Below are 21,449 nucleotides of genomic sequence, written 5' to 3'. Positions count from 1 at the left end.
CAGCATAGAATGGTGGTCTGTAGAATGACACTGGCGATTAAAAAGAGGAGGAGGAGGAGGAGTGTGAGGGCAGCCCCAAGGATCAAATGGTGGAAATTGAAAAAGGGTGATTGTGAGGTGGAGTTCAGGGAAGAGTTAAGACAGGCACTGGGTGACAGTGAAGAGTTATCGAATAGCTGGGTAACTACAGCAGAGCTAGTAAGGAAGATGGCTAGAAAGGTGCTTGGTGTGACATCTGGACAGAGGAAGGAGGACAAGGAGACCTGGTGGTGGAATGAGGAAGTACAGGAGAGTATAAGGAGAAAGAGGTTGGCAAAGAAGTGGGATTGTCAGAGAGATTAAGAAAGTAGACAGGAATATAAGGAGATGAGGTGCATGGCAAAGAGAGAGGTGGCAAAGGCTAAGGATAAGGTGTATGAAGGGTTGTATGAAAGGATGGACACTAAGGAGAAAGAAAAGGACCTGTACTGATTGACTAGACTGAGGGACCGAGCTAGGAAAGATATGCAGCAGGTAAGGGTGATAAAGGATAATGAGGGAAACATACTCACTAGTGAGGAGAGTGTGTTGAACAGATGGAAAGAGTACTTTGAGGGGCTGATGAATGAAGAGAATGAGAGAGAGAGAGAGAGAAGCCTGGATGATGTGGGGATAGTGAATCAGGAAGTGCACTGGATTAGCAAGGCGGAAGTAAGGATAGCTATGAAGAGGATGAAGAATGGAAAGGCTGTTGGTCCAGATGACATACCTGTGCAAGCTTGGAGGTGTTTAGGAGAAATGGCAGTAGAATTTTTAACCAGATTGTTTAATGAAATCTTGGAAAGTGAGAGGATGCCTGAGGAGTGGAGAAAAAGTGTTTTGGTACCGATTTTTTTAAGAATAAGGGTGCTGTGCAGAGCTGTAGTAACTACAGATGAATAAAACTGATCAGTCACTGCATGAAATTATGGGAAAGAGTAGTGGAAGCTAGGTTAAGAAGGGAGGTGATGATTAGTGAACAGCAGTATGGTCTCATGCCAGGAAAGAGCACTACAGATGGGATGTTTGCTCTGAAAGTGTTGATGGAGAAGTACAGAGAAGGTCAGAAGGAGTTGCATTGTGTCTTTGTGGACTTAGAGAAAGCATATGACAGGGTGCCTAGAGAGGAGTTGTGGTATTGTATGAGGAAGTCGGGAGTGGCAGAGAAGTATGTAAGAGTGGTACAGGATATGTACAAGGGTAGTGTGACAGCGGTGAGATCTGCAGGGGGAGTGACAGATGTATTTAAGGTGGATGTGGGATTACATCAAATATCAGCTCTGAGCCCTTTCTTATTTGCACTGATGATGGACAGGTTGACAGACGAGATCAGACAGACTCCCGGTGGACTATGATGTTTGCAGATGACATTGTGATATGTAGTGAGAGTAGGGAACAGGTTGAGGAGACCCTGGAGAGGAGGAGATATGTTCTAGAGAGGAGAGGAATGAAGGTCAGCCGGACTAAGACAGAATATATGTGTGTGAATGAAAGGGAGGATAGAGGAATGGTGAGGATGCAGGGAGTAGAGTTGGCAAAGGTGGATGAGTTTAAATACTTGGGATCAACAGTTCAGAGTAATGGCGAGTGTGGAAGAGAGGTGAAGAAGAGAGTACAGGCAGGGTGGAGTGGGTGGAGAAGACTGTCAGGAGTGATTTGTGACAGACGAGTACCTGTAAGAGTGAAAGGGAAGGTCTACAAGAGGGTAGTGAGACCAGCTATGTTATATGGGTTGGAGACAGTGGCATTGACAGAAAGGCAGGAGTTAGAGTTGGATGTGGCAGAGTTAAAGATGTTAAGATTTGCACTGGGTGTGACGAGGGTAGACAGGATTAGGAATAAGTATATTAGAGGGTCAGCCCAGGTTGGACAGTTTGAGACAAAGCCAGAGAGGTGAGATTGCATTGATTTTGACATGTGCTGAGGAGGGATGCTGGGTATATTGGGAAAAGGATGATAAGGATGAAGCTGCCAGGTAAGAGGAAAAGAGGAAGGCCTAAGATAAGGTTTATGGATATGGTTAGAGAGGAAATACAGGCGGTTGGTGTGACAAGAGCAAGATGCAGAGGACAGGAAGAAATGGAAACAGATGATCCACTGTGGCGACCCCTAACCGGGAAAAGCCGAAAGAAGAAGAAAAAGGCAGGCATCTGAGTACCTACTATCCTCTCATGTGCAGAGGGCCCAGCACTTTCAAATACAGTAATTGTAAATGCAGCATAGAGTAGGTGCTGCTCTGTACATTGGCTTGTGACCGCTATCACCTATAAACAGTGCAGCGTACAACTGGAAGGTGGAGTAGTAGGAAAGGCACTTTTCTGTTGCAGATGTAACTCATACAATCTAAAGTCACAGGGCTGAGTGTAAGACCAGTCCAAACAACTACTGAAAAAAAGAGCCTTTTAATAATCCCAGAAATCCCAGGATCTTGAGGGGTGAGTGTAAGGCTTGGGTTCATTTTGAGGGTGGAGCTGATATGCATTACCTATGTCTGAGTCACATGAGGTAGCTATTGGCAAATGTGTCCAGTAGGTAGACAAGTTGATTTATAAGAGTTGTATGCAGTTTCTAGCTCAAATGCATGCATATCATGTGAAATATTTGCATACCAAAAAAATATAGCAAACTTTCAGAGTCTTTACTTTTTAACCCTATTTCTGAAAGCATATACCGATGAAAATGTCAGGTGATTCTGGTAATAATGAACCTAGAGATGGTGTGTTTGTCTTTGAAGATGAGCAGCCTGGCTGGAGGTAGTAGTGATACTGGTAGTGTTTAACTACCTTGGATCTGCAAGCTACAAGGTGCTAGGGGAAAAGAATTACCCCAGCAGGGTGTGCTACATAAACTCACTTTGTTATACTTGGGTTATTTAATTAAAGATACTCCAGATTATTATTGCAAAGGGTAATTTTACTGCATTGTTTTATACTAAGGGGTTGACAGATGGCATGCTCAAGTTTATGGAGTCAACATGCCTCTGGAATTAACCATGTTCTTTAACAATCCCGACCCAAAATATTAGGATATTTCAAATGGTTGTAGTGGCATGTAAGGTTGGAATTGTATTTGCTTGTGAGTATTGGTGGTGGCTTATGCATCTATCCATTTGTTTGCTCTGTGACAAAAATAGAAAGCATGAATTATATTAGGGTAACCTAATGGGAAACTGGTAACTGATCCATCTGTGCCATTTGTTTCCAGTATTCCTGCACTAGATAAGTCCACAGTTCTTTGCATGTCAGTATTAAATGTAAAACTCAGTCCACAACATGTTGTTTTAGCATTTGCTTTCGAATGAAGATCAAAATGTTAGTGGAGTTTTGAAAATCATATCCTTGTTTTCCCAAATACTGCCAAGCACTGAGATAGGAGTGAGCGTTTAATGTCATATTCTTTCAGTTTCAGTACTTACGAAAACATTTTGTAGACCTCATAATTGTACGTTGATTGGTGTAAATAGTAATTATGCATTTTTTTAATTCTTTTTTACTTACCTGCCTGGAAGTCATTCCACCAGAAAAAGTAACGTTTCTCATCCTGGAAGTGCAGAAGTACAGATACGAGTGAGCACTGGACAGAATGGACTCAGCAGAAGTTGGCAGAACTTAAATTATAAATACCTCCACTCACGCTCGCTGCAGTCCTACTATTTAAATTAACAAGTAAACACAGTCTGAGTTTCCTAGATGCTGGCAGTCTGCCTCATGAAGCTGATGTCATCATGCACACCCCTGCACATTGATGACATTGCAGGATGTGCAGGTGATGTGTGATGATGTCAGACACAAATTCAACTTTTAAATAAAAATAAAAAAAAAAATCAGGAATTGAAGGAGCCACTCCATAATTTGTAGCACTCCATTATTTTGCCCCCCAAATCAGTAAATACCAAGGAATTCAGTACATTAAGGTACGAGTGTTACTTGTACTTCATGAGTACTAGGCTACAATTTCATGCTGGCAGCCCAAACACTTTTGATGAAAGGACTAGTTGCACTTACATTTGCTTGCTTGGATAGCACAGTGGTGCAGCAGTTGGTGTTGTCACCTCCCAGAAAGAGATTCTCCAGTTCAATTCTCAGCTGGGGTGCCTTCTGTGCAGACTCTGCTTGTCCTTCCTGCATTTACATGGGTTTCCTCTGGGTGCTCTGCTTTCCTCCCACATTCCAAAGACATGCATCCGGGGCATATCTCCCTAGGCCTCTGCTGAAAATCGTCTTGTTCCAAGTCAGACTTTCCCAGTAAGCAAATGTTAAATAAATAATAGGTTTATAGGTGTGTAGTAAGCTAATGACCGCAAGGGCCTTGTTAGGCCTAGCCAGGTTCTGGTACCCAGACAAGTAAAGTATGTATAGAGCATAATGTTTATTAGGATCCCATTGTGTTGGTTGAAAGTGAGAAACTGTCTGTAACCATTTATTTGGAACTGTTAGACTGTACATCAGAAGGCTAGATGATAGCTTGTGGGTATGAATGGCCATTTTCATTTAGTAAAATAAAAGGAACAATGAAGAGGGAAGTCTTTGTTTGAGCTACTCAATGCCTCTTTGCTAAACAAATAAGTACATGAGAATTAAAATACATTTTATTTATTGATATTTCTGTTTATAATCTATGGATCATTATGGCAGAGTGAAATGGATGAATATAGCCAGTACAGTGGGAAAAGTATGTTTCTTTGAAAGATTTCAACTTGTATGAACAAACATGATTTAAGATAAATGTCTCATCTGAAGGGCAGCACATCAATAAATCTATACAAATTAAATCTAATAGCAACACCTCTAATGCCTCCATACTCATAACTGACATAATGGGGCAGGTCATGCCGAACATATAATTAATTTAACTTTGTAATCCTACCAGCCAAGTTTAATTAACATACCATAACTCACTGTATACCTGAACTTGGACTTGGCAAGCATGATTAACAACCCTCATTTGCTGGTATATTAAATTATTGTTTGCACTGCAAACAGATGGTTACATAGTACACCAAATAAAAGGTCTACTCTTAAACATATATATGCATGTCTGTATGTGTATATGTGTGTTCGGATATAGCGATATATATAACTCCAGGTCTGACAGTTTAAGAAATGGCATTCTCTTGGTTTTAATTTTTGGTATCTTCTTTATGTGACTTACTTTTTTTCTCAGTTTCTGCTCTTAACAATTACACAGCTATCTAAATATGATGGAGTCTCAGTACATTTAATGCTGATTCATCTATAATGAGCATCATTACAAATAAGAATTTCTAACTGGTGTGTACCTCTGTGACTTACTATAAATAATATGAAATGTTTAGTTATGTACTTTGATTTTATAATAAGCAGTATGAAATTTTCCTAGCTGTAATTTAGTTAAAATGGATTAGTCTAATTAAAGATCCATTTAATTATTTTGAAACTTTCTCACAATCAATCTTTTAAAACTAATGTCATGTTGATAAAGAGGTGTGCTAATCATTCTTTTAATATCTTTAATATCTGTATTCTCTAGAGATTGATTTTTTTAAATAAAATTAGTGTAAACTGGCTAATGGGTAAAATTAATGGTTCTGTTACTAAACGATATATTAAATTACTTTATCACATCTAATTCAAGTTTTTTCTTTACCAGACGAATACCTCCCTCAGGAAAGAAGGCTTAACAGATATATGTAGTTCAAATGTTATGAAGCTTATAGATCTTTAAGGGGAAAGTTCCTACAAGGCAATTAAAAAGCCATGATGGCTGCATTAGGCTAACACTATTTATTTGCTTACTGAAACACTGGTCTTTATTAAACTAAACTAGTTTAACACTGTATATATTTGTATAGCAAAAAATATAAAAAGAAACTACAATATCAGTCTAGTGCCACGGCATGAAGAAATCAGAGAACAGATAAGTAGCTAAGCATATTATATGCTAAAAAAAAACTCTACAAGAACCAAAGAAAATTCAGTCTATTGTAGATCATATGTATAAAAAACACACCAATATTCATTGAGAACATCATGTGATGGTTACTCTGTATTGCATTACAGAACTGATTGCTGTAACACTTCACACCTATTGTTATAATACTTGTAAGCACCTTCCAGAAGCTAAATAAAATGAAAGATATTATTCATATCATATGCCAGAGCCGTGGTTTTTGTGTTGTGATAAGATTTAGTGCTTATAGGATAATTTGTTATTGAAAAATGTGCACTCTGATTGGACAGCACAGTCAGCATGCTCATTGTAAATCCAGCATATGCCAATCGAAAAAAGACCGGCCACTGAAGTACCATATGCTTACAGGACAGTAAAATATAAGAAAAAACAAGTACATTCTGCAAAAATAAATAATCAGAAAGATACATGATTTTCTTTGTATTTAGGCTGTCCTTCATAAAGTCGTGGTCAAAGAAAGAAAAAAAAAAACAGAAATGGCATCTGTCTTCTTTGTTGCTTTCCCTAAACTGCACTTACATACTGTGCAAATGTAGAAATGTAAGTATCATACGCACATGCAGTACATCAGAAAATGTGGAAGAACGAGGAAGAGCCCTATAGTGTCACTGTACAAAGACATTATTTAAGACAGGTAATGTAATTGTATAATAGCAATAACCCAGTCCTGGGTGTGGGTAATGCTGGATTTACCCAGAGTTAGCTTTGTTTGATCACATGGGCTTCACCCTCATGATCAAATCACACCAGCCATGGGTAAATTTAGCATTACCCATACCTGGCCATAGGTTATTGCTTAAGTATGACAAATGTAGTATATTGTATCAAAGAGATCTTCTCTCTGTAGAGTAGAATGCTACAGAGTAAACATTGAATCAGACAATGAGCTCTAAGGGACGGGACCAAAACAGGTGAATATAATTAGCTTCACCTGCCCCACACATCCAGCACCTGCCTTCTGCTCCTCCCCTCCTTTTTGCTGTAATTGTGTAAGATGCTAAAATTATTTTTTTTTTAAATGGGAGAAATACAGATAGTGAATTGTGAACTAAATCTCAATCATTATTCAGTAATATTGATGTCAGCCAAATCCCCAAGTTCGGTCTGCACTTACAATGGCTTTTCCCCATGTACCAGATGATACTCAAATACTGATGGGCTGTAATTAACCAAAGCCTTATATAGTTTCAAGAAAAGATGATTTTGCCCAGTTTTCTAGAGTCCCTGACTATTAACCCTTCCAGCCCATCAGAAACCGATTACCCATTTTGCTCAGATTAATTAATGACAATTTGTTTGTCTTTCGGCTTTTCCCAGTTAGGGGTTGCCACAGCGGAACTCCGGTCCGCTAATGATTGGCAGTTGTTTTTTTTTGTTTTGTTTTGTTTTTTATGGTGTCAATTAATGACAAGTATTTCCACCAATAAAGCCCTGTTCTGTGACACCTTTGCCAACACTCTGTAAGGGATATAGGGTCATGGTTGCTAATAAGGTATAAGTCCACCCAGAAAGTAACATCTTTTATTATAAGGTTTTCTCAGTGGAATGGCTTTACACTTTGTGTGCACCCATATCAATCCCTACACATAGTTTGGGTTCCTGCAGAGGTTACTTTTCACTTACAAATGCAACATCTTGTCTGCTAAATCCCATGGATTTCAAAATTTTTCTGCATTCTCTTGCAGTGATTTTTGCAATTTGGAAATGAATAAGGCTAATCTCAGGAATAACCCATATTGTTCTGGGTCTGTACCTAGCTTGTACAAAATGAACTGAATCTGCTGTGCAGGTATACCTTGACAAGGGGTGCAGACCCAGGCTGTGCAGGTATACCTTGACAAGGGGTGCAGACCCAGGCTGTGCAGGTATACCTTGACAAGGGGTGCAGACCCAGGCTGTGCAGGTATACCTTGACAAGGGGTGCAGACCCAGGCTGTGCAGGTATACCTTGACAAGGAGTGCAGACCCAGGCTGTGCAGGTATACCTTGACAAGGGGTGCAGACCCAGGCTGTGCAGGTATACCTTGACAAGGGGTGCAGACCCAGGCTGTGCAGGTATACCTTGACAAAGGGGTGCAGACCCGGTCCCCTATGTTTCTTTGAGACCATCATTATTCTCATGCCAGTATGGGATGCTTATTGTCCCATAAGCTGTGGTTGACATCATAGTTAAGGTGTTTGCCTTACAGACACAAGGTGCAGAGTTTGATTTTCCCTTGGGGTAATTGACCAGGCTCAATATGGCCCTCAAGGGCACATAGCCTAGTACTAATCTATGAACCATAAAAAATTCATCAACATTTTTTGTAGTTAGTTTGAGAGTAACAGAGTACGTTACAAGGAATGGGATAAATCTGGCTATAAGTACAAATTTTGGAAAGAGACACAGACTGCAACAATCCTTGCCAAAAGAGAAACCTTTTGCCTGGAGCAAGAACCAGTTTTCTCTGAGCTTGAGGATATGATCAGAACAAGGGTCAACACAGGCACATGAGCAAGTTTGGATAGACTACAACCCCCAGATAAGTATAAGTATGGAGGTATATGTTCCCCCAGCTGGATAAAGCTGTCATTAAATGTCTGGAATTCCTGGTTAAGAAGAAATAACACAGTCTTAATCTAGTTTACCAATAGATATGAAAGGCTACATGCCACAGTGGTATGGCGGTAGTGTTGTTACCTCACAGCAAGAGGTTCTCCCGTTCGAATCTCGGCTGGGCTTGGGAGTGCCTTCTATGTGAAGTCTGCATGTCCTTCCCATGGTCGGGTAGCATTTGAAAGACATGCGTGCGTAAATGGGTGTGCCTTCGTTGAAGGTAGAGCATTGAGCTGGCACCTCAGCGTTTCGTAAAAATCTACTGCCGATCATCAGTGGACCGGAGTTCCACTGTGGTGACCCCTTACTGGGAAAAGCCGAAAGACAAACAACAACAACATGAAAGACTACCATAGTCCTCAAATGTCACAAGGATGTCTGATAGGAGAAACTATTTAGGGAACTGGTCACTCACAATATGCAGTCATTGGCAAACCATGCATCTGTGAGGTCCTACTCACCCAGGATCAGAATATCCCAATGAGTACAGTATTTCTTGATATAGAGACTCAGTGTTTCTAAACATAAGAAAAACAAATATGGTGGCAGAATAATTGAAAAGGCTGGGAGTATAAATAGTTTATCACTTTAGCATGGGTCTGGAATTTAGCAGTTGGCTCAATCTGTGGAAATTGTCACAGTATGAAATATTCAGGTACTGAACTGATATAGTCCTAATGCAACATGTCGAAAACCTTATTAAAATAAACAAACAGTGCCACCATGGGTATGCCACTGTGTTTTCCAATCTTTTGTACACTAAGTAAGAGTTTCAGAAACCCAAGTATCCTTTGCCAAAATGGAATAAAGTCCTGCTGTATGTTATCTATTAAAACATATATATAATTTAATGATCAAGTCTGATTACCAAAATCTTTGCCAGTATTTTAGTTTCACTGGGAAGGAAAAAAATCGATCTATAATTCTGTGGCTTCATTGTGTCTTTCCCTTTTTTTAGGAAAGGTATATTTGCTATCCTTACTTGCAGCAGCAGGATTCCTGCAGATCAACTAGCATTATACAAAGCGTGCAGAACTGATGTCAGCACTTCATCCAAGCCTGTGTATAGCCATCAGGTCCAGGGGCTTTACTAGACTTCAGAGCAGAGATGGTAAACATTATCTCTGCCAAGGATATTGACTGATTTCTCTTATCCTGCTGTGCACTGTCAAGCACTGTCCAGATAATCTTGCTAGTAAAACTATTTATCGGATCCATGGATGCCCCCCAGTCAGATTGTTATAACTGCTAATAAAAATGTGCAATTACCTCATTAATTCCTTGGTAGTTTGTGTTATTATCCCTGTCCATTTTTTAACTCCAGAATGGTGTACATTTATTTCATTTCTTGTAAGAGCAGTGCTGGCAGTTTAGGTGAGTTAATCTGCTTGGCCCAATAGAATTGAGTTACACTTTCCCATTTCCAGTGCTGTAAAGTTAATGTTCTTTGAATCCCTTTTTAATATATGGGTTTCTGTACAAAGTTACTGGCCCCTACATAGTGTCTGTGAGTAGCACTTGGTAGCATGGACAGTTTGATTATCACAATTAGCCAATGTAATTTGCAAGCCTTTCTTTCCCTTACTTCCCAAATTATTATTAGAAGCTAACTGGTTCAGTCAGGGTTCACTTTGCATGCCTCCCACATACTCTTTATTGTGTCTCCATCAACAGAGAAATCTTGACTAAACTGTACATACCATTTTCTTAGCTTGGGGCAGGGCCTAACATACAGTAGTCCAAGTAAATACTTGAGAAGATCTCCATCTTGTCTAGCCCCATCCAAAATCCAGCCTGCTGTCTGAGCCTTGCTTAGGTACAAAGTTAAAGTTAATTTCCCTGGGTGCATATATATTTCCATGTATCCACTAAGTGCAGTTTCATCATCTAGTCTCTAATCTTGCCTCTGTGTTTGGATAAGCTGGGCCTTAATGTTGGGATTTTTTTAAGTCTGTAATCCAGAATTGTATTAAAATCAATGCCTGTCATAACCAGTAGGAGGGAACTCCCCATGTGCAAAATTGCCATATGGAAGGCTACGAAAGAGGCTAAGTCATCTTGGCTGGGTTCATATAAGTTCCCCACTACTGGATTCTCCAGTGACAATCTAACCTTCATCAACACCCATGTCCCATTTTTATCAGCTTTTATATATAGCTTTTGCCATCTCTGGACATTACTAAATATAGTTAATATCCTTCTAGAAGGACTATTGTTTTAAGATCCCATGTACCACTCTTCCTATTAGCTAATATATTTAATGCAGCTCAACAAGACAGTTTTGTTTTTCTGTAGACTCAAAACTCCTGTTTTAAGGTGGTAAATATATATATATATATATATATATATATATATATATATATATATATATATATATGGGTCTATATTACGTGATCGAAAATTTAAATGTTCAAACACGTAATGATCGACCCCAATAGAGCGAACCGGCATAATGTCAAATGGCTGGAAAAAAATAACAAAAACCCAAACAAACCACTAAACTGCTTTATGCAGGGGGGCAAGCCCACCTGCACCCCCCCACACCCCCCGCTACTTAAATATACCAACTCTGAGACCGCACTACATTGCAGTCAATGGAAATCTCCCTTTATGGAGATTTTCATTTACATGTTCGACATTTTGCCATTTCGCTCAATATATATATATATATATATAAATACTGCCTTTAATTTTGAGTTTAGACCCTTTACTTTCCAGGTTAGCAATTTTATCTGCCCATCACATCCAGTCATCACTTCTTGGGTTACTGAAAAGTCGCCTTAGTTCAGAAAGCTTTAAAAATTTGTATTAAATTGGGCCAGGATACATGTATGAATAGGCAACCCAGTCCCGGAATAAAAACAAAAAATCTTCCATAAAATCCTTGCTGTGACTACTTACAGCTTCCATTTTACCTGACGTATTATTCCAGTAAGCTAGCTGGTTGCTATTTAGCAGCCAATCATGTCACACAACTTGGATAGCTAAGGCCATTTAGCAGCCAATCACGTTACACAACTTAGATAGCTGACTGCATTACTAAAGTAATAAGTTCTTTGCAAAATTATGAACTGTGCTATTATACCTAAGAGCCCCCCCCCCATCTGCAGTGACTAAAAATGGAAAATGCTCCTGAAAACAAGGTATTATGCTGCCCTCATAACTCTCAATCTCCAAGTGCAAGAAATCAGACAAAGCAAAAAATAATGGGATAATGAGAATAAAGGTGTAGAATCAGGGATACATTTTAAACATTGCTCCTATAAAATTAAAAAGTTGCTAGAATAATAGGTTTTGCATTAGTATGCATGTTCTGAAATATGTGAAGTGTGAAACTGAAATGCAGTATTAAGGTTTAACCATAATAAATAAATTCAGTCACTGGCCAATTAAAATACAGTTTATTAAAATGAATAACACACGTGTAGGAGACAGTACTCAGGAAGCCATGTATCCCCGAACAAAAGAATTCATAATCCTTTTTATAGGAAAACTTAACAAAACAGTAAACTTTATCAGTCACACAACTGCTATCATCCAATAAAAAATGCTAACAAATACAGCTCATAATACAGTTTGTTCTTCAGACCATTACTAAATATGTAATAGAAATACATCAAGTTTTGTAAAAATAGATCTGCGATGTCGTATCTACTTTTTAGCTTAGTATGGAATAAATTTATTTTTACCATGTGATTTAGAAAGAATGCTGCCTCAGACTCAGGAAATTTAACTTAACATTCTGTACTTTTCCATGTTTCCACTTGTACAATTTCAAACGCATACACCAACCTTCCAAGACACATGCAATTGCCTTTTAACCCTTTACAGTATGTCTTTATTCAGTGACTTCAATCCTCAACAATTTTCCAGAAAACCACAATTTTTATGCGGAACAGACCAAAAAATATGAAGTAAAAATCTAGACATTCTAAGGAAATCTACACAGTTGAGAGATATGGCTCTGTTCTAATAGATCATAACCTTATAGTTAGTAACACTGTCAGTAAAATAAAACTGACATTTAAATAAAAGGAAGGATTGTACAGTAGGAAAAGTCAAAGTATTTGTTTATTGACTGATCTGTCAATCAGTACTCCCTGGATTATTCTGGGTCATTTTAGTTTCATCCAGGATAGATCCACATCTAGTATTGCTACTACACTGCCTGATGCAAACTACATTTGCCTTGCTAACCTTCAAGCTTTCAGATTCTTAGAAATAAAAAATAACTTGTTCAATCAGACTCCTGACCTGGAGTCCTGCTTTGGCAAAAACACAGAGGGAATGAACCACAAAGTTACATAGATCAACAGATATAAGAATGTGAGGTAACTATATGCAGATTAGTGAACAGTGTCTTTACTAAGGAACTGCCTGCATATTTCTCATTATCTGTACAGACATAATGAGTGCCAACATTGGGATGCCTGCCAACTCTCTTTCAAATCACTCATCTCACAGCCTCCCACACAGAAATACCCCTTCAGCCCAAGGGTCAATGGTAATCAAGGTAGTAATGCAGCTTCTAAGCCACTTTCAAGTCTGTAAGGGTGCTACTGTTATTGACATCACTTATTGCACTAATGTAGAACAATCCTGTTCCTGTTCTAATAATCAAGTTCTTTGGGTTTAGGGTCAGGGACATTGAACACAATACGTGTCTCTTGTCATCATTGGTGTGCTTAGCCAGTGGTGGGTACCTGTTAGACTATTTCACTGCAGGTTGAGACTTGCATTGTGTTGTCAAGTTGGAGATATCTGGCTGCAGGTTTGCATGTAGTTGTACAACAGCACTTGCAGTTTTCTTTTTCCTGGTACACTTCCCCCAGTCTCCAGGGATTGAATTAAATTTTGCCTTGCAACAACTGTGTCATTATTGTTACATGGATGTTGTGGCAAGCATTCTTCTCTCTGTCCAAAAATGCTTCTGCTTTCATGAGATATTGAAAGGTGAGAAACAATGTCTCTTTTTCATTCTACTAGGGAAGCTGGGAAGTGAAGTTGCAAATAAAATCACTTTTCTTTGAATCTCTTTAATGGGACAAAGTCTTTCTGTTTATTGAAAAGGGCTGCACTGTAATCTAGAGCTAAATGAACAGCATGTCCCTGAATCTAACACTTGGGACCCAGTTCTCTAGCCATTTACAGAACTTCTTTCTTTTCCAAATAGTTAAGTAACCACATGATAAAGTGCCTTAATACATTATCTGTACCCTACTGTTAAAGCAATGTGCCTTTTTACTGGTCAGAGGGTGGTCTTTATTTACTAGAATGACAAGTTCTCTCCTGATGAAGACAAATGAGACCTCCACCTCCATTCCTTAATTAGAGGTTATTCTAATGAATGCTTAATTAGAGGTTATTCTGATGACTCCTTAATTAGAAGTTATATCAATGAGATCTGTCCTTAATATTATCATCCACTTTGAGTTCCAAATGCTTATGGCAGTCTGTGAGCTCTTCAGACTCAGAATGAACATTTAATATATACCAATGTTCCAAAAGGTCTCTGTGCTGCAGTTCCAACTTGTGATGTAGAGTGACAACTTCAACCTTAGTTTATCTCATGTCATCTTTGGGGGTCATAGGTCATTTTAATTGCTTGTAGTAGGTTGTTAGCAGAGGCTTTGTGGTAAGGTATTTTATGTACTATTTTTCCCATACCATTGCTTTCCCATTTTGCTTTGTTTCCATTTCTTCTGAGTTGTCATGTGGTTGAAGACAACTGCCATGTTAGACTTATCAAATTTCCAGATGAGTGTTTTTTTGTGCATATACAGACAGACTGTCACAAAGAGCACTTATTCATTTACACAAGTCAACAGTTAATTTAAGTTTAGATTCCCAGGCTGATACAGAGCTACTTTTCAGTACATCCAGTCATGAGCATGTCCTTGAGCATGCACTAAGCTAACAGCTATTCATGTGCAATTCATCTAATATAAATGGCAGTTCTGCATTTTAACTGGCTACAAATAGCGTTATTAAAAGTGACAGTTTTTACACAAAGTGCATGCTGTGGAATAAAACATCAGTTTCCATAGGCTCTGATAATACAATTGCATGTTATGCTGGGTAGTGTGTTATCTGAGAAAAATAATTTCAATAATATTAGGTAGTCTGTGCTCCTGCAAAGTCTTTAGACTATAATGCAGAAGAAACAGTAGCAAATTAACATGTTCATCATAAGCTGCAACATATATACCAGCTTATCTTCATTTAGGTTTTAGAAGTATGTTATTATATCTCATTTGGAAATAACCTGATTGACTTCTTTGAATCAGTCTCCAGAGCTGTGGACAAGGGTAAGGCAGCCCACACAGCCTATCAGGACCTCACCAAGGCCTTTGACACCATCCCCCACTCTGGAATCATAGATAAACTTACTAAGCTGGGCATAAATCCCTATGTCACTCGATGGGTTGCCAATTGACTTACTGACAGAACCCAGACTGTTAAAGTAGCCAACTCCAAATCCAGCTCCAGACAAGTGACAAGTGGAGTACCTCAGGGTTCAGTCCTGGGACCACTCTTGTTTAGCATCTACTTCACTGAAGTACAGGCCAGCACTAAGGGACTCTGGCTAACAAAGTTCACAGAAGACTGCAAGCTGGGAGCCATTATAGAATCCCCAAATGATATGGATATTCTGCAAAAGGGTCTTACATAAACAGATGCTTGGTGCCAGAGCCATGGGCTCAAGCTCAATGCCAAGAAATGAATAGTTATCTCCTTTGGGGAAAAACACGTACCCATGAATTACCACATAGGTGGCAGTACACTAAACACTGAAAGTGTGATAAGAGACTTAGGGACACAGATAGACAGTGGTCTCACCTTCAATAACCACATTGCCACAACAGTCAGGAAATCCTTCTATGTGGCACACTTCATCACTAAGGACTTTTCATCCAGAAAAAAGAAGGAGGTCATTGTCCCACTGTACTCATCCCTCATTAGACCCATTATAGAATGCAACGCCCAGTTTGGTATGTACCTCTCAAGACATCTGTAACAACTGGAAAGGCCACAAAAATACCTCACTAAAATAATCACAGGCCTAAAGCAGATGCCCTATGCTGACCGTCTATAAAAAACTCCAGCTATTCTCTGTGGCATTTCGTCTACTCAGAGGCAATCTTTGCTTAACATACAAGGCCATGTCAAACCCAGAGCTGTCGGACATGCTACACTTAAAGAAACCCCAATCCCTCAGAGCCACACACTCCAGGGATCTAAACCTTGTCATCACAATGAACAAAACATGCTGAAGGGATAGGTTTCTGACCCAGAGACTCCCCAGACTCTGGAGTAGACTGCCCATACATGTCAAGCAGAGTGCCTCTTTGGCCCTCTTTAAAAGGAACCTTGATGATTGGATGAGAGATAGGAAATTCACCCCGGGGATCACATCAGTCACCCTGCTAAACAGGGGTCCAGGGAAGTAAATATTGTGGGAAGAAATAGCCAGGGAATTGTTATGGCTAGGCTTGTATAGGCCCTGGGGCCGATAGCCCAGTACCAGCCTATGAACCTATGAACCTATAAGGCATCATTAATGTTCTGGGTTGGCCTTCTTCAAATGAGATTTTTTTATACTTCTAATTGATATGTGTCACATTGTTAAATGGTCAGTTGTGTCTGAATTTTCCAAAATAGCTACACAGTACTGAATGTTTATGTTTGAACAGTTTTTGATATGATTTTATATTTAAGTGTATTCTCTGATATTTCTATCCAGAATAATGTTCATGAAGTGATCTCCACAAGATACACTAGTGCAACTGAACCATTCTGCAAAGATCCATCATCTGGTGTCCAGTTCTTCCAGGTAAAAAGGACATATTTGACAGCTGAATTTACTGTGTGTCATGATCTTCTTACAAGAATCATAGCTATCATTGTTGGAACAGTAAATGTTTGATAGGATAATAACACTAACATACACATGTTCAGTGTAATTTATCAATGGACAATCATTTTTTGTGAAACTGCAGGCTGTACCTCCTGGACAGTATCATGAAGATTTGGTAGGACGTCCCATCATGCACTTGTCAGCTGAAAGGCACACAACTGGTGAAGCTATTTATTGTGATGATATTCCACACTTTGAAAATGAACTTTACCTAGCAGTGGTAACAAGCACCAAAGCACATGCCAAGATAATGTAAGTGTCTGTATGCTTTGCTTTAAGAATGTAATACAAATTAAGCAGTTCTGTTATCCCTCAAGATGTGTCTTGTATTCAGCATTGATTCTCATTCCATTTTTTTCAAGGAAAACCAGTAGTAATGTGCCAGTCAGAATGTATCTCAAACATGAAAATTACAGAGATGTGATGCTCGACCTTACAGGGACACATATACATATTGTCTCACACACACACACACACACACACACACACACACACACACACACACACTCACACACACGCACACACACACGCACACACACACACACACACACACACACACACACACACACACACACACACACACACACACACACACACACACACACACACACACACACACACACACACTGCAGAGGGGGAATATAAGGCCTGAATATGACTTTAAAACTAATCATTTAACTGCATTAATATAGGAATTGCATATTTGAAATTCATGAAAACATGTAACTGTTAATTATGTGTCATAAAACATGGCCATGCCCTTTACCAGCTGAATAGGTGCTCAAATCTAAAAGACAGCAAATCTTATGGTTTTAAACATGCACCAGAGAACTGAAGGATGATTCCTGTATGACAGCCAAACTTAGAAGAGGCAAATTTTTGTAAAACACCAGTTTTATCCCATGAGACATATAAATAGTGATTCAGCTTTTCTATTTGCAGGGATACAGAACAAGGCTTTATTGTTCTAGGAATGTTAGATGAGTCTGCATAATGTCACATGATCACAATACTATGGAATGATTTCACTTCTGTGGTTTATCTATTGAGTGAATGAAAGTGTGTCTGTGTGTGCATGTGTGTATGACTGTATTTGCTCACATACCCACGTGTGTGTGTGTGTGTGTGTGTGTGTGTGTGTGTGTGTGTGTGTGCATTTAGCAGGGTACATGTTGAATGGACATCAACATATATGCTAGAACTAAGCAGAAGACACCATTTATAAACAAAAATTCAAAGCAAAGAACGTTTATGCTGTATTGTCCTAGTACACTGCTTTGTGTGGATAGTGTGTGGTAAAATTCTGTATATGTGTGCCATACCTCAAGAGAGCATGAGAAGTCGGTAACATTACACAACATTCAGATTTCCAGTTATACTGTTTACCTGTATCTGTCAAGTTTGTCAATGGTACTATCATGCATGTAAATATAATAGTCAGTATTATACTAAAATAATACAAATACAGAATGTCTAAATCATAAAATGGTCAAATTAACTAAGCAGAATTATTTGCATATTTATGGAATAAATCTTATGCAATTCCTGCGCACTAAGGAATTCAGATCAGTTGCTTTTCTCTCTCTCTCTCTCTTCCCTCTCTAAAATTTTAGAAAAATGCATATGCAAATAAGTTCTACACCTCATAACAGCCAATAACATCCTAGCTTATACTCAGCATAGCTTCGGCCCTGGATTCAGTAGTGAATTTTCTCTTTTTTTCTTTATAATACAATAAAAATGTCTGCTCATTGCTTCAGTCTTCTTAGATTTATCCAAAGTATTCAGTTTGTCTCACACAATATACTTACAGGCTTAAAATGTATAACCTGAGTAAGAAAGCAAGTAACTGGTTTAAAAGGGATCTGTCACACAGATCACTGTCTGTCAAATGTCATTGAGTAGGAATATCACAAGACTCCAGTTTAAGCCCCTAGTTGTTGCATCTTTTGGCTTTTCCCGGCAGACCTCTCAACCAAGTGGGGACAAATTTCAACAAAATCAGGGACAAGTCAAGAAAAAATCAGGGACAATCAGGGACACTTTTAAAATATTAGTGCTATTAACTTGAAACATTGACAGAATCAGAGCATATGAATTAATACACATTTTCTGAAGTAAAAGAAGTTTGTAACTCTTAATTATTGTCATTATTCATTAAGTGTAATTCACCACCTTTCCTCCAACAGTCAATAGTTTTAGGAGGGATTAAGAGGGACAGAGTTAAAATCTGAGTCAAAATCAGGGACAGTTGAGAAGTATGTCCCGGATAGGGGTCGCCACAGTGGAACTCCGGTCCGCTAATGATTGGCAGTAGATTTTTACGTACCGAGTTGCCAGCTCTGATGCACAACCTTCAACGAAGGTACGCCCATTCACGCATGTCACCACACAGAAGACGCTTTAGCTGAGAATCGAACAGGACAATGTCTTACTGTGAGGCAACAATGCTACCGCAGCACCACCACCGCAGTTCGATTTGAGCCCCTAGTATTTAATATATTCATGAATGATATACATATCTATACAAAGACAGCCAATTTAATTCAGTATGCTGATGACACCACCCTTACATGCATTGTAAACTGTGAACTACACAAAAATCTGTCCAAAAATTACTTCAGCATTGGCTTGTAGATTTTCATCTTGTGGTAAATGTCCAAAAAAATATATAAGCTAATTCTTATCACATACTAATCTGTATAACAAATAATATGACTGCTGAGTTTTTCTCACATATTTTCTCCAACTTGTTATTGTTTTTCATTGCACTCCACTATGAAACATAAGTTCTATGTCTTTCTCATTACAACACTTTTTCACTCGTGTTTTGTAGTATAATATGATATTTTGTGACTTAAAATATTTGTACTTGATGTTTTATAATGTAACATGATACTTTGCGATTGAACATATCTGTACTTGATTTTTGAAATATTGTGAATGTGGAGATTTTCTCCTTGGGCCCCTGCTGAAAATAGGCACTTTCTGGTCCAGTCAGACTTTCCTGATAAACATGTCAACTAAATAAATAAATAAATTGTCTTCCATACTGACTCCCCCCAACAGACAACCAAGGATTACAACTTGCTAATACTTCAACTAATAATATGTCCAACTAGGAATTAAATATATAAATCCACAAACATTCCAAATCACGTTTCATTTCTGTTCTAAAATGTTTGGGGAAAGGTATTCTTGTATTTCTTTCCATCACAGATACATTTATCTAAATAAAGAATTTGTATATATATATATATATATATATATATATATATATATATATATATATATATATATATATATATATATATATATATATACATACATATATATATATATATATATATATATATATATATATATATGAATAACTGGAGAGATCGGGAGAATTATTTAGAATGGCCAAAGTCTGATGCTGTATACCTTAGCTTCTTTATCTATCAGTAAGCAGAAGGACCCTGTGTTTTACTAAATTATGCTGTTTGTTGTGGTAAGTAGTTAGTTATAAAAAATAGTATTTTTATCACAGTAAACAGTTTGGGTACACTACAAGCACCTGTGTTCCAGGGCTTAAAGACCACTGCCTTGTAGTCATGGACTCAGGCATCTTATAGTTCCCAGATGCTGCCGCTTATACCCAAACTCATCTACATGTTTGGGTGAGGTGTGGTGACCATGCAGAGGGGAAGAGTGGAGTTGCTGCACCTCACCCAAACATGTAATCAAGTTCAAGCAAGGAAAGTGTGTGGCAGCTATGGGAAGTGAGCGGGAGGGTGGTAGGAGTGTAGCTCGGCCTCTTAGGTAGTGATAGGGAAGGGGATTTAGATTTAGGAAGTGGGAGGGGAGTTTAAGCTTGGGAATGCAGGCAGCCCAAGGACAGTTTTATATTTATGGCATGGGAGGGGAGTTTAGGATTAGGAAAAAGAAGTGACATTTCAGGTTTACAGAGGGGTGAATGAAGTTTTAGGTTTAGAGAGTGATCTGGGACTTTAGGTTTAGGAAAGTGGATTGTAATTTTAAGTTTAAGTAGTGGCCAGAGATTTAAGGTTTATGGAGGGAGGAGTGGAGCTTTAGGTTTAGGGAGCAATTGGGGAGTTTAGGGCTAGAAAGCAGGAAGAAAGTTTTATCGTTAGCATTAGGAAGTAGAGGATTCATGTTAGTGTTAAAGACCGGGTGGGAGTTTTAGAGTTTGAATTAGGGCTCTGGTAGGACTATACAGTTTAGCAGGATTGGGTCTTGGGCAGGGTAGTTTGTTATTTAGGATCAGGCTAGTTGAAGTTACCATTTAGAGCAAGAGGCAGTGAGTAAGTATATTGTTGCTAGTTTGCAAGAACTTGTAGCAGACCAAAAGAGCTTTACGGCTGAGATGATACAAGCACTAAATATGCCTTTCACATCTCTTCCAGCCCTCTAGTAAATTTACCAATGCCCACTCTACTATTATAGCCTCAAAAAAACAATACTATAATAAAGCTGCCATATTTGCTTATTGACATAATTATAGGTCTCACCACTGTATTGTTTCAAAAATCCTTCTCTGGCTCCCATTTTCTCAACACATAAATATGTTGCATCTAAGTTTATTTATGTATTTGCTTATTTATCTTAATTTGTTAACCAGAATAGGGCACTGATCGACCCAAACTATTCTCAAACCATGCCTGGAAGCACATTCTCAAAATATATACTCAACAAAGGTTATAAAATATAATACAGAGAGAAGATTGAATGCATAATAGAACTAATTCTCAAACTAGGTAAAAATTCAGAAAGAAGGTTCAACCAGTGCATGTAACACATTGTCTAAGTATAATGGCTTGGATTCAGAAGTCTTTGCTGCATTGCAAGTAAGTGAATTTGCATAGTCACTCACAGGGTTGGTGCAGTTCAGAGTTGCACATACTGCTTAAGTCAAATTGAGGAACAGCATAGCTGAGAGTAGTATATGATAATTACCATACGGTT

The 21,449-nt window shown here is 38.5% G+C and overlaps 1 protein-coding gene across 1 annotated transcript in view; it reads left to right on the top strand.

Moving 5' to 3' along the window:
• Positions 1–21,449, top strand: part of LOC122792414 (xanthine dehydrogenase/oxidase-like) — a 1,368,088-nt gene that overhangs the window by 215,105 nt on the left and 1,131,534 nt on the right. The window contains exons 8-9 of the mRNA XM_044060203.1: positions 16,308–16,397; positions 16,564–16,733. Of these exons, the coding sequence (XP_043916138.1) occupies positions 16,308–16,397; positions 16,564–16,733 (260 nt within the window). The remainder of the gene's footprint in view (positions 1–16,307; positions 16,398–16,563; positions 16,734–21,449) is intronic.

Source organism: Protopterus annectens, chromosome 1.part2 (genome assembly GCF_019279795.1).
Source record: "Protopterus annectens isolate FY-2018-M chromosome 1.part2, PAN1.0, whole genome shotgun sequence".
NCBI classification, from domain to species: Eukaryota; Metazoa; Chordata; order Ceratodontiformes; family Protopteridae; genus Protopterus; species Protopterus annectens.
This window is presented reverse-complemented; position numbering and strand designations above follow the sequence as displayed.